The 13,641-nt window shown below is 34.0% G+C and overlaps 1 protein-coding gene across 1 annotated transcript in view; it reads right to left on the bottom strand.

Annotated features, from left to right (window-relative positions):
- Nucleotides 1-13,641, bottom strand: part of MICAL2 (microtubule associated monooxygenase, calponin and LIM domain containing 2) — a 272,353-nt gene that overhangs the window by 35,665 nt on the left and 223,047 nt on the right. The window contains exon 31 of the mRNA XM_074014283.1: nt 455-570. Within this exon, the coding sequence (XP_073870384.1) occupies nt 455-570 (116 nt within the window). The remainder of the gene's footprint in view (nt 1-454; nt 571-13,641) is intronic.

The following is a 13,641-nucleotide window of genomic DNA, read 5'->3' on the forward strand; positions in this document are numbered from 1 at the left end:
GTCTAGATGAAACTGCATGGTTCATTTCATATTTCTGATTAGAATAAACATAACATTTTCCATGCAATCTGCCTCTAGTGCTTCTTAAATGAAGCTGTGCTTCCCCCAGGGAAATATGCATCTGCTTGTTGTAATGTTTTCGATGGTTTGCTTGTCGGACCACATATTAAACCCACTTTAAGAGCTGCCGTCACCAAATGGTTTCAAGTAAATATGTCTTTTTTTTTTTTTTCCCTCCAATTTGGGTCTGAGAAAGGCAAACTTCTACAAGCTTTGTTTTTTAAAGGAGATAATTCTTTGGGTGTTCAAGGTAAAGAGAGCACCCTGTCAGATGCAATGAAACATGATCCTCTTAACAAAACCACTGCAGCTGGAGCCCACATTGGTTCTGAAATCTGGATGGTAAGCAGTCCCCACCAGCCAAGGCCCTCTTTGGCTGGTCAAGTGTTGTTACCTTTGACTGCAAGGAAAGCTGGGGATCAAATTCTTCATCTGCAGAGGAGGAGGAGGTTGAAGAGGCAGAAGAGGAAGCCTCTGTTACCTGTGCTCTGAGGGGAAAGTTCTTGGAGTCTGAAATGGGAACAGAAAAACTCAATGAACTGCTAGCTTCATTTCCTGCTTTATGAACCAAAGCTGCTGCTTCCTCCTCCCCCCTTACTCTCATTCCCTTCCTCCCTGCCCTCCCCTCACTGCACCTGCCGTGAGCATGAGGCAACAGTACCTAAGGGCAACTGAAAATTTGGCCCTCCATGTTAATTACATTTCTGGGTCCCTGCCAAGAGCTTTGCAGCTCTCTTTTCACATTAAAAAAAAAAAAAAAAAAAAAAAAAAGCCAAGGTATTATGCAGAAATCAATTAATTCCTTAAACACCATTTATATGGTGTGTTGCTCAGAATGCATTCAGAGATAAAATCTATTATTAAAATGCATGTCTGAAGTTAGTTGAGTTACCTAAATGCTTGTGTAAGGTTCGTTCTGCAGAGTAATTGAATGCAAAAAAGTTGGAGCCAGCTCTTAAACAAACCGCCCTTCTGCGGCTCACAGCATCTGGCACCCATTTTTACTACATGACATCTGCTCAGTGTAAAAGAGCTGGCGTCAGAATGTCTGGTCATAGAAAAAAAAACCCAAATGTAATCAGAAGCAAAAGGACTCTAAGCCTAAGGTTTTATCACATAGTCTCATGCAACATAAATATTTCATTAATTATGGCCAAACAAATGCCATTTTTATTTTCCCAACTTGCAGATATTATCACATCATCGAAGTGGTGATTCAAATGCCAGGAAAGGCAGTTTCAGATAGGGATGGCTCAACAATACAGGGCCCAAGGGAGAGCTGAAGTCGAGGAGATATGCCAACCTCTGAACAAGAGGTAAATGGTTAGAGGCAGCAAAGTGCCCAGGTTAACTAGAATCACTCTGTGATGCGGCCAGAGACCATGTGTGATAAGGTGTTCCAGGTGCCACAGGAGGCTTTTATTCTTCTCAGCAAGAACATCTGCCCCTACACATCAACATGATGCAGAGTTGATGAGTAATAGCTAGATTAACTTACTCTGATCACTGAATATCAGGACCAGCTAGGACTCCACGATAGGAAATTGACTAATCTTTACTTTGCTGTGGCTGCTTATGTCTGAATAGAAATAGGCGTTGGGTCGGAGGAAAGGAGAAGCATCTCCAAGTCAACTAACATTCTCTCCAGCCTGTCTTTTCCTCCCTAAAATTTTCAACAATTCACCCTAGTGAGAGAGGCCAAGTTTGACAAAATAAGGGTATTTTAGTCTCCAGGAGCACATTTACATACGTTGTTATTCAAAGCAAAATAATGCAAAACATCTATATAATAATATAATCTCTCTAGGGAGGGCGTTTGCTGTTTTCTAGTTTAATTTGCCAGATGGAAAGCTAAGGTAAAGATAGAATCAGAGAGCAGTATAATAACGGGAGGAAGCATTGCTATGGATGAGCTGAGATTGTTTCCCAATTCTAGCCACTAAATGACCACTGAGTAATTCAGCCACTGAGTGTTCACTTCTTAGCGTATGACCTTGAGGAAATAATTTTACCTCTTTGAGTTTCTCAGGATCATTATTTCTAACTTGCAGAATTGTTGTGGAAGGGTGAAGATAATCAGTGTAAAGTGCCTAGCACAATGCCTGGTATATTAGCAGTGCCAAAGTAAATGTTCTTATGGTTGGCAGCAGCAAGAGCAGCAGGAACCACTTGATCATCATCACTGATCTAACATAACAATACTGCAACATTAGAAAACTGCCTAGTTATCCGTTTTTTATGGAAGAAATATAAACCTAAAGTTGAAACTTCTTCTAACTTTCAAAAAACAAATATTTCCATTGAAATTTCTTTTTGAAAGTGAGGAGAAAATGCTTCCAAAGATAATGCATTTCTTAAACTTCTGGCAAGAAAGAAGTTACATAGTTGCCACTGAGTCTTTTTCTTGTTACCCTCTCCATCACAGAACCAAACATTCTAGTACTTTTTTGTTTTTCTTTTTTTGAGACGGAGTCTTGCTCTGTCACCCAGGCTGGAGTGTAGTGGCGTGATCTGGGCTCACTGCAACCTCTGCCTCCCAGGTTCAAGTGATTCTCATGCCTCAGCCTCCTGAGCAGCTGGGATACAGGCGCCCACCAACATGCCCAGCTAATTTTTGTATTTTTAGTAGAGATGGGGTTTCACCATGTTGGCCAGGCTGGTTTCGAACTCCTGATTTCAGTAATCCACTTGCCTTGGCCTCCCAAAGTGCTGGGATTGTAAGTGTTAGCCACCGCACCTGGCCTAGTATACTTTTCATTTGTAAAATCTTAAAGACTTTGCAGCATTGTTCCATTCTGGCTGTGTTAGAATGACTGATTCTGGAATTCATCTCCCAACACAAAGCACTGAAAATTAAGACAAAATACATGAAGCATCTATTTTCAGGCATTGGACAACTATGCAGTGCAGTGCAGAACTGTGATAAAGGCAAGAACAGAAGCAAATGAGGAAAATCCTACAATCACAGTAGCTTTCTGCTTAGAGGGTCTTTCCAGATCACAGTACAGGTAAGAAGAAACTAAATAAAGCATAACAGATTCATTGAGTTGAAAAGACAGATGAAAGTTTGGGCAGGCTGAAACAGCTGGAATATGTGGGGCAGAGTATTGGAGAAGAGGGAGCTATTTAAAGAAGAAATTCACACCTAAGCATAGAAATCCCCTCGAGTCTATTGCTTATAGTAAACTATAGATACATAGAGAGAAACTCTATGAGGTTAGGCAAATAGTTGCTGGGAAGTTGTAGGCTAAACAATCTTGAAAGCTTTTATAGGACTGGGAGATGTTCAAGTTCTTCCTAGCCAGGGTAGAACAAAAATTTGAGGCATTGATAGAGACCACAGAAAAATTACAGGGAATGAATTAGCCCTAGAGTAAAGATTATTATAGATTCACCTGAACAAAGCATAAAAGCAAGGCTTGAAAGGAAAACAAGTCATCTGCAAGTTACCCTACTGCCTGCCAAATATTCTTTATTGCCTATTTAATTCCTTAATTAAAGAAAATATAGACATGCTACAATGTAACATTCAAAGTCTGGCAGCTGGTAAACAATTACGAGATATGTAAAACAGCATGACAAGTCTGATAATCAAGAGAAAAATTCGTCAATAAAACAGACCCAGAAATGACCGATATGATGGAATTAGCAGATGAGAATTTTGAAATAGCTATCATAAATGTGCTCAAGAACTCCACCAAAAAAACTATTATAATAAATCAGTAAAGTTGCAGTATACAAAATTAACATAGGAAAATTAGGAGCATTTCTATACACTAACAACAAACTATCTGAAAAAGAATGAAAAAAATCTCATTTATAATAACTTCAAAAAAAACCCACCTAGGAATAAATTTAACCAAGGAGGTGAAAGACCTATACATTGAAAATCATAAAACATTAATAAAAGAAATTGAAGAAGACACAAAGAAATCAAAAGATATCTCATGTTCATGGATCGAAACAATTACTGTCAACATTTTCACTAAATATATACAGTTGAAGCATTGCAACTAAAAAGATATTGTCAGACTGGATTTTAAAAAAGCAAGAACTTGCTATATATTGTCAGTAATAAATTCGTTTTAAATATAAAGAGAAATTAAAGTAAAAATTTAAAAAAACTAGAGTGTGATAACTCAAATCAATAAGAAAGATCATGTGACTGTATCAAAGTAACTTGGGGACCAGGAATATTAACAAAGATAAAGAGGGACATTCTATAATAAAAGGTAAACCTATTAAGAAAATGAAACAATTTTAAATATGTGTGCACTTGATTAATTAAAGAAACAAAATATAGACATGCTTAATTAAATATTAATTAATTACAGAGCTCCAAAATACATGAAGCAAAAATGAACCAAACTGAAAAGAAAAATAGGCAATTCAAAAATTATAGCTAAGGGGTATTAACTCTTTTCTCTTGGAAATTGAAAGAATAAGTACACAAAAGTAAAAGTATGTGACTTGCATACACTATTAAACAACTTAACCTATTTCACATCATAGAACACTTCACCAAACAGCAACAGATGATTTGAAAGGGCACAGGAAACATTTCCTAAGTTAGACTATATCCTGGGCTTTAAAACAATCTTGATAAAGTTCTAAGGAGATTGAAATAATAAAAACCATGTTATCTGACCACAAGACAAAGTAGAAATTAGAAATTAATAACTGAAAGATACTCTAGAATATCTACAAAATATTTGAGAATTAAATAACACACTTCTAAATAACCCATAGGTCAAAAAAAGAAATCACAAATAAAATTAAAACAATGTATTTTTGAGACAGAGTCTTACTCTGTCACCCAGACTACAAAGAAAATTAAGAACTTGAACGGAATGAAAACACAACATATTAGAATTTGTAGGATTCAGCTAAAGCAGTGCCCAGAGGCAAATGCATTGCTTTACATTGTTTATACTAGAACAGAAGAAAGGTTTAAAATCAATGATTTAACCATACTGTAAGACGCTAACAAATATGAATTAATTTCAAAGTAGTAAAAATAAGACTGACAGTTGACTTTGAAGAGAAACAATGGAAGCTACGAACAATGGCATGTATCATCAAATGATGAAAGACAATGCCTACAACTTGCAGTCTATATTCTAAAGAAATATCCTTTAAAAACAAAGGCAAAAGTGAAATGTTTTCAAACAAAACCTGGCAGAATTATCCTCAGCATACTCACACTAAAAGGAATGCCATGGGGAGTTCTCCAAGCAGAAGAAAACCAATCTAAGATGAAAGTATAGTGATGCAGAAAAAGATGAAGAACCAGTAAAATAGAAAATGTGCATGAATCCATGCACATTCAGGACTGTTTCAAACCATAATCATAATGTCTATGGGTTTAAAAGATGTATTGAATTAAAATATATGACAGTAATCACACAAAAGTTGAAAGAAGGTAAACGGAGTTTAAAGTTTTCTAAAGTCTTAGGTTATCCAGAAGGAGATAAGAGAATTAATATAGATTCATTTTAATTATCAATTAACATTATAGTCTCTTGGGTAACCGTCAAAATAATAATGAACAAAGTATACATAATTACAGGTACTATATACTATGTATTACATAAACAATAAGTAAAAGAGAAGAAATTGAATTTTAAAATACCAGATTAATTAAAAATAAAGCAAGAAAAGAGAAAAAATGAACAAGTCAGATGAGACAAATGAAAAACAAACAGTAAACTGATAGATTTAAACCCAAATATATCAGTAATTATGTTAACTGTAAGTAGACTAAATATTCACAATAAAAGACAGAGACCATCAAATTGCATTTTCAAAAACCCAAACTATAAGTTGCTTATAAGACAGACACTTTAAATATAATAATACAGTAACATTAAAGTAAAAAGAAGGAAAAAGGGATATCATGTGAAAAACAAACCAAAAGAAAGTTTGTATAGCTATCCAAAAAAAAAAAAAAAATCAGACCGAGACATTAAGGCCAGAAAGATAACAAAAATAAGGGACATTTAATGATTATCAAAGCATCAATTCAAAAGTATACTATAACAATCATAAATGTGTACATACCTAACAGCATAGCCTCAAACTATATAAAGCAAAAACTTATCGAACCAAAAAGAGAAACAGTCAAGCCCCTCAACCATTGTTAGCTATTTTAAACAAAGCTCTCTTAGCAAGTGACAAAAAAATCCAGATAAAAGAAAAAAATCAGTAAGGATATAGAAGATATGACTAAACACTATTAATAAATTTGACCTAATTGATAAGCAAATATAGAATATCACATCCAATAACTAGAGAATATATATTAATATCTATGTACATACACACATATGTATTATTTGAAGTACATAAGAAACATTTATTAAATTGATTATATGTCAAGCTATAAAGCAAGTATCAATAAATCTCAAAGGACTTAAGTCACACACAGTATGTCTTTGGATAAAAGTGGAATTAAGCTAGAAATCAATACAATAACATAGAAATTGTAGGGTCTCAGAAGCAGCTTTCTCTGACCTTCTCCTGCCCTCCTGGCCTCTCATTCTCTCCCCGCGGCTATCCATAGAAACTAGACTCCCAGAACCCCTTTCCCTCAAAGCCAGACATACAATCTAAAAATATTACTCTAACTTTCTACCCACATTTCTGTGTAAAAACTGGCCATAAAGAAATGATCTGACTTGCCTTGTTTGACTCTAGATCTTAAGACTCCTATTCCAGAGAAGATCCTGCCCCATACCCCAAATGAAGGAATGCTGTATGGAGAGGCCAAGAAGGATCTGAAGAGACAGGCCTTGCTGGGTTTCCCCAGTCTATTAGCATAAGATTTTACTCTTTTTGTCCAATTATATTTCTTCATGACTATCCATATTTTGTTGAACCTAAGCATAAAAATGAACAGTTTCCCTCTATCTTTGGGTCTGAATTCTGAAGACTCTCATGTCACATAAAACTATGATCAAATAAATTTGTATGCCTTTTCTCTTGTTAAACTGTCTTTTGTTGGTGATTTTCAGCAACCTTTCAGAGGGTGGGGGGAAGTTTTCTCTTGGACTTGACAAAATTAAGTAATATTTTTCTAAACATCCTATGGATCAAAGAAGAAATATAAATAAATTTAAACTGACTGATGATAAAAGTGTGTCATAACAGAATGACTGGGATGTGGTTAAGGTAGTAATTAGAGAGAAATTTAGAGCCTTACATAAAGCACACATCATGCAAAAAAAAGAAAAAAAGTTGAGAAATATTCTAAGATCCATTTCAAGAAGCTAGAAAAAGAACCACAATTGAACCTAAAGAACGTAAAAGGAAGCAAATAATGAAGATAAGAACAGATTATGAAAGACAATAAAGATAAAGCAGAAATAAAACAGAAAATTAACAAAGTGAAAATTTGACTCTAAAAATACAAAATTGATTAAGAATTATTAAGAATAAAATGGGAAGAAACCAAAAATTACCAACATTAGGGATGAAAAGTGCTATAGAGTATTATTAAAGGAAGTTATTATACAAACTATTATATAATAATAAATTTAAAAATTTAGGTTGAATAAATTCATTGAAAAACAAAATTTGCCAAAATAAACACAAGAAGAAATAGAAAATTTGATTAGTTCTCTATTAAAGGGACTAAATTTATAATTAAAAACCTTCCACAAAAACAGTTCTAGTTATATGACTTCATTTGTTTCCAAATGTTTAGTAAAAATGTCACCAGTATTAAAATAAAAAGCTCTTCCAGAGAACAGAAAAAGGACACTCTCAAGCTGTGTTATAAGACTAGCATAGGCTTAATACCAAAACCTGATAAAGATATAAAGAAAAATTTGCCCAGGCGTGGTGCCTCAGGCCTGTAATCCCAGCACCTTGGGAGGCCGAGGCAGGTGGATCAGGCTGAGGCAGGTCAGAAGTTTGAGATCAGCCTGGCTAACATGGTGAAACGCTGTCTCTAAGAAAAATACAAAAATTAGCTGGGTGTGGTGGCATGTACCTGTAATCCCAGCTACTCTGAAGGCTAAGGCAGGAGAATCTCTTGAATCCCAGAGGCGGAGGTTGCAGTGAGTCAAGATAGTGCCATTGCACTCCAGCCTGGGCAACAGAGTAATACTCTGTCTCAATAAATAAATAAATAAATAAATAAATAAATTTAAGCCAACATCATTTATAAACACAGGTGTGAAACTCTGAAAAATAATTAGTAAATTCAACACAGTGATACATAAAAAGGTAGTACATTATGACCAAGCTGGGATTATTTCAGGAACACAATAATGATTTAACATTCAAAAACCTAGATAGTCCTAGCCAGAGCAGTTAGGCAAGAGAAAGAAATAGGTGGCATCCAAACTGGAAAAGAAGGAGTCAAATAATCCTTATTTGCAGATTACATGATTTTATATTTAGAAAACCTGAAAGACTCCACACAAAAACCCTATGAGAACTGATAAACTTAGTAAATTTGCAGGATACAAAATCAATATACAAAAATTAGTAGCATTTCTATACACTAAGAGCAACCAATCAAGATTCTTTTCTGAAAAAGAAATCAAGAAAGCAATCCCATTTACAACAGCTACAAACAAATAAAAAAACCACCTAGGAATAAATTTAACCAAAGAAGTGAAAGATCCCTACAAAAAACACTGTAAAACACTGATGAAAGAAATTGAAGAGGACACCCAAAACATGGAAAGAAGTTCCATCCTCATGAATTGGAAGAATATTGTTAAAATGTCTATACTACCCAAAGCCATCTACAGATTCAATGCAACCCCTATCAAAATACCAATGACATTCTTCACAGAAATACAAAAAAAAATCTTAAAATTTGTACAGAACCACAAAAGACCCCAAATAGCTAAAGTGTTCCTGAGCAAAAAGAACAAAGCTGGAGGCATCATATTACTTGATTTCAAATTATATTACAAAGCTATAGTAACCAGAAGCATGTACTGGCATAAAAACAGATACATAGACCAATGGAACAGAATAGAGAACCCAGAAATAAGTCCACACACTTACAGTCAACTCATTTTAACAAAGGTGCCAAGAACATACATTGGGGAATAGATAGTTTCTTCAATAAATGGTGCTGGGAAAACTCAATATTCATGTGCAGAAGAATGAAACTAGATCCTACCATTCACCATATACAAAAATAAACTCAAAGTGAATTAAAGACTTGAATTTAAGGCCTGAAACTATGAAGCTACTAGACAAAAACATTGGAGAAGTGCTATAGGACATTGGTCTGGGCAAAGATTTTTCTGGGAAAGACCTCAAAAGCACAGCTAACAAAAGCAAAAATAGGTAATTGAGATTATATCAAACAAAAGAGCCTATGTACAGCAAAGGAAACAATTAACAAAATGAAGAGACAACCTAAAGAATGAGAAAGAATGTTTGCAAACTATCCATCTGAAAAGGGATTAATAATCAGAATATATAAGAAACTCAAACAACTCAATACAAAAAACAAACAAACAAACAAATAATTCAAATAAAAAATGGGCAAAAGACCTGAATAGATATTTATTAAAAGAAGGCATACAAGTGGCCAACAAGTGTATGAAAAAATACTCAATATCACTAATCATCAGGGAAATGCAAATTCAAACCACGATAAGATATCATCTCACCCCAGTTAGAATGGCTATTATCAAAAAGACCAAAAAATCAAAAATGCTGGCAAGGATGTGGAGAAAGGGGAACATTTACTTAAACACTGTTGGTGGGAATGTAGAGTAGTAAAAGTATTATGAAAAAAACAGTATGGCAGTTTCTCAAAAAACTAAAAACAGAACTACGATATGATCTAGCAGGCCTACTGCTGAGTATATAACCCAAAGAAAGGAAATCAGTATATTGAAGAGACATCTACATTCCCATGTTTATTGCAGCAGAATAGCCAAGATACAGCGTCAACCCAAGTGTCCATTGATGGATGAACGAATAAAGAAAATGTGGCATATATATCTATACAATGGAATATTATTCAGCCATAAAAAATAAAATCTTGTCATTTGCATCAACATGGATGAAACTGAAGGTCATTATGTTAAGTGAAATAAACCAGGCACAGAAAGACAAATATCACATGTTATCACTTATACAGGAGCTAAAAATGACAAAGCGGATCTCATGGAGATAGAGAGTAAACGGTGGTTACCAGGGAAGTGGAAGTGGGGAGGGAAGGCTAAAGAGAAGTTGGGTAATGGGTACAAAATACAATTAGTAGAAGAAATAAGTTATAATATTTGATAGTACAATGGGAAAATTATAGTTAACAATGATTTATAGTAAATTTCAAAATAGTTAGAAGAGAAGAATTGTAAGTTTCCTAAGACAAAGAAGAGATAAATGTTTGACGTAATTGATATTTTAATTACTCTGATCTGATCATGACATATTACATATATGCATCAAAATACCACATGTATCCCAAACACATATAAAACTATGATTTGTTGATTAAAAATACAAAAATGTTACATATAAAATTATGTCATTTAGCACATATTAACTAAAGTAACAAAAGCATATGATTATCCAACAGATGCAGAAAAAGCATTTGCTTACATTTATCATTACTCATGATTAAAACTCATAGCAAGCTAGGAATAGAAGGAAATTTTATTGATCTAATAAAGGACTGACGAAATCTGTAGCAAACATTATACTCAATGGTGAAATACAATCTCTTTCATACTGGAAAAAAGACCATGCTGTTCACTATCACTACTTCTATTCGGCACTGTATAGAAGGTCCTAGGCAGTGCAATAAGGCAAGAGAATGGAAAAAAAGGTATACAAACTGGAAAGGAAAATGTCAGGCTGTCTTTATTGGCAGACAACATGATCATCTTGTTAAATTCTATTCAAAAGCTATTACAATAATAAGTGAGTTTAGTAAGGTCAATATAAAGTTAATTTGCTTCTACATATTAATAACAAACAATTTAAAAGCAAAATTAAGAAAGCAATTTTATTTACAATGGCAACAAAAAGATGAAATACTTAAAAGATACATTTAATATGTGTGAAAAATCCACACACTGAAAACTAAAAAAAAAATTCTAAATTAAAGTGAAAGAAACCTAAATAAATTGAGAGATATACCATTTTTATGGATTGAAAGACCAAACAGGTGTCAGTTTATCCCAAATTGATCTATAAATTACAAGCAAAATTCCAGTAGGCTTCTTTGGTAGAAATTGATAAACTAATTCTAAAATTCGTATGAAAACACAAAAGACCTAGAACAGCCATATTAATTTTTAAGAAAAACAAAGTTGTAAGACTTTCCCTACCTGTTTCCAAGACTTATTCTAGCTGGGCATGGTGGCTTACACCTATAATCCCAGCACTTTGGGAAGCCAAGGTAGGAGGATCACTTGAGCTCAAGAGTTCAAGACTAGCCTGGACAACATAGTGAGACCTTGTCTCTATTAAAAAAAAAATGGTTTTTTAATTAGCCAGGCATGCTGGTGTGTGCCTGCGGTCCCAGCTACTCAGGAGGCTGAGGCAGAAGGATCACTTGAGCCCAGGAATTGGAGGCTGTAGTGAGCTATGATTAAGCCACTGCACTCCAGCTTGGGCAACAGAGTGAGGCTCTGTTTCAAAGACAAGACAAGAAAAAGAAAGGCTTACTCTAAAGCTGCAATAATCAAGGAAGTGTGCTTTTAGTGTGAGGATGATTATATAGATCAATGGAACAGATTAGAGAGTACAGAGATAGACCTACACACATATGGTCAATAGATTATATATAAAGGTGTCAAAGTAACTCAATGGGGAAAGAATAGTCTTTTCAACAAGTGGTACTGAAGCAATTAGATACATATGGGCAAACAACAACAACAACAACAAAAACCCATGACTTATATTCGCTATAAAAAATTAACTAGAATTTTGCATTCGTTGCAATGTAAAACATTATCTAGAGTCAGATTATGCTGAAGCCTAAAGTCTAGAAACTATAAAACTTTTGGGAGAAAACATATGAGGAATTCTTAGTGACTTTGAGTTTAGCAAAGATATCTTAACTATAACCAAATTATAAAAGAAAAAATCAATAAATTTGACTTCATTGTAGTAAAAAGTTCTGCTCTTTGAAAGATAGTGTAATGAAAATGAAACAACAATCCACTAACTAGGAGAGAATGTTGCAAACATATATCTGATAAAGGATTTATATGCAGAACTCTTAAAACTCAATACTAAGAAACAACACAATTTAAAAATGGGCAAAAGATTTGAAAGCTACTTTACCGAAAAATAGACAAATAAAAAATTCATACATTAAAAGAAGCTCAACATCATTAGTCTCTAGGGAAATGCAAATTAAAATTGCAATGAGATACTACTATAGGCATTAGAATGGCTAGAATTTAAGTCTGACAATGTCAAGTGTTAACATGGATGTACAGTAACCGAAACTCTTGTGCATGGTTGTATGGCATGTCACTTTGGAAAACAATTGACAAGTTTAAAAATAAAATTCAATATGCACTTACCAAATGACCAAACAAGCCCATAGCTAGGAACTTAGCTAGGGCAAATGAAAACATGTCTCTACACAAAGACCTGTACATTAATGTTCATAGAAGCTTTATTCGCGTTCAAAAACTACACCCCATCTCATGTCTATTTGGTAAATGGATAAACAAATGATGGCACATCCATACAATGAAATCCTACTAGCAATAAAAATAAATTGATTACTGATATGGGCAACAACATGCATAAATCTCAAAAGCATTATGCTAAGTGAAAGAAACCAGACACAAAATACAACATACTGTATGATTCCATTTATATGACATTCTAGGAAAGGCAACACTATTGAGACAGAAAACAAATCAGTGTTTTCCAGGGACTGGGAATATGGAAAGGGGATTGATTCTAAAGAGGCATGAGAAAACCATTTAGGATGGTGAAAATAATGTCTATTTTGATTTTGGAAGCAGTTCCATTACTACGTACAATTGTAAAAGCACACGGAACTGGACACTTTAAAAAGGGGAAATTTTATTGCATGTAAATTATACCTCAATAACAAATTAGAGTTTGGTAGAGTAGATGAATTCAATTGTTTTCCTACCTAAATGACCATATAGTCAATCACAGAACTGACAGATAAATCACAGTATATTCCCACAATGAAATATAGTTTACCAGGAGAATAATATGGCCACAAGAAACAATGAGGATAAATCTCATAAAAACAATGTTGAATCAAATAAACCAGAAAGAAAAGGTTACATTTACCTAATGAATACTGTTAGAAATCAGCAGTTATCCTCATGGTAGATGGTAGCCGTGTGGGATTAGTGACTGAAAGAAACACAGGACTTTTGGGGTTCTGGTAATGTTATGCCCTCATCTAGCTCCTATTACATGTATGTGTTCAATTTGTGAAAAGTTCTATATTTATGAGTATTTTTCTTTTGTGTGTTATAAGCAAGAAAAATGACTAGAAATAAACCTTCAGAAATGCAAAATATCTTTATGAACAATACTATAAAATGTAAATAATTTTTAAAAATCTGACTAAATAGAGGGCTATAGGGTGTTCTT

This window comes from Macaca fascicularis, chromosome 14 (assembly GCF_037993035.2).
Source record: "Macaca fascicularis isolate 582-1 chromosome 14, T2T-MFA8v1.1".
NCBI classification, from domain to species: Eukaryota; Metazoa; Chordata; class Mammalia; order Primates; family Cercopithecidae; genus Macaca; species Macaca fascicularis.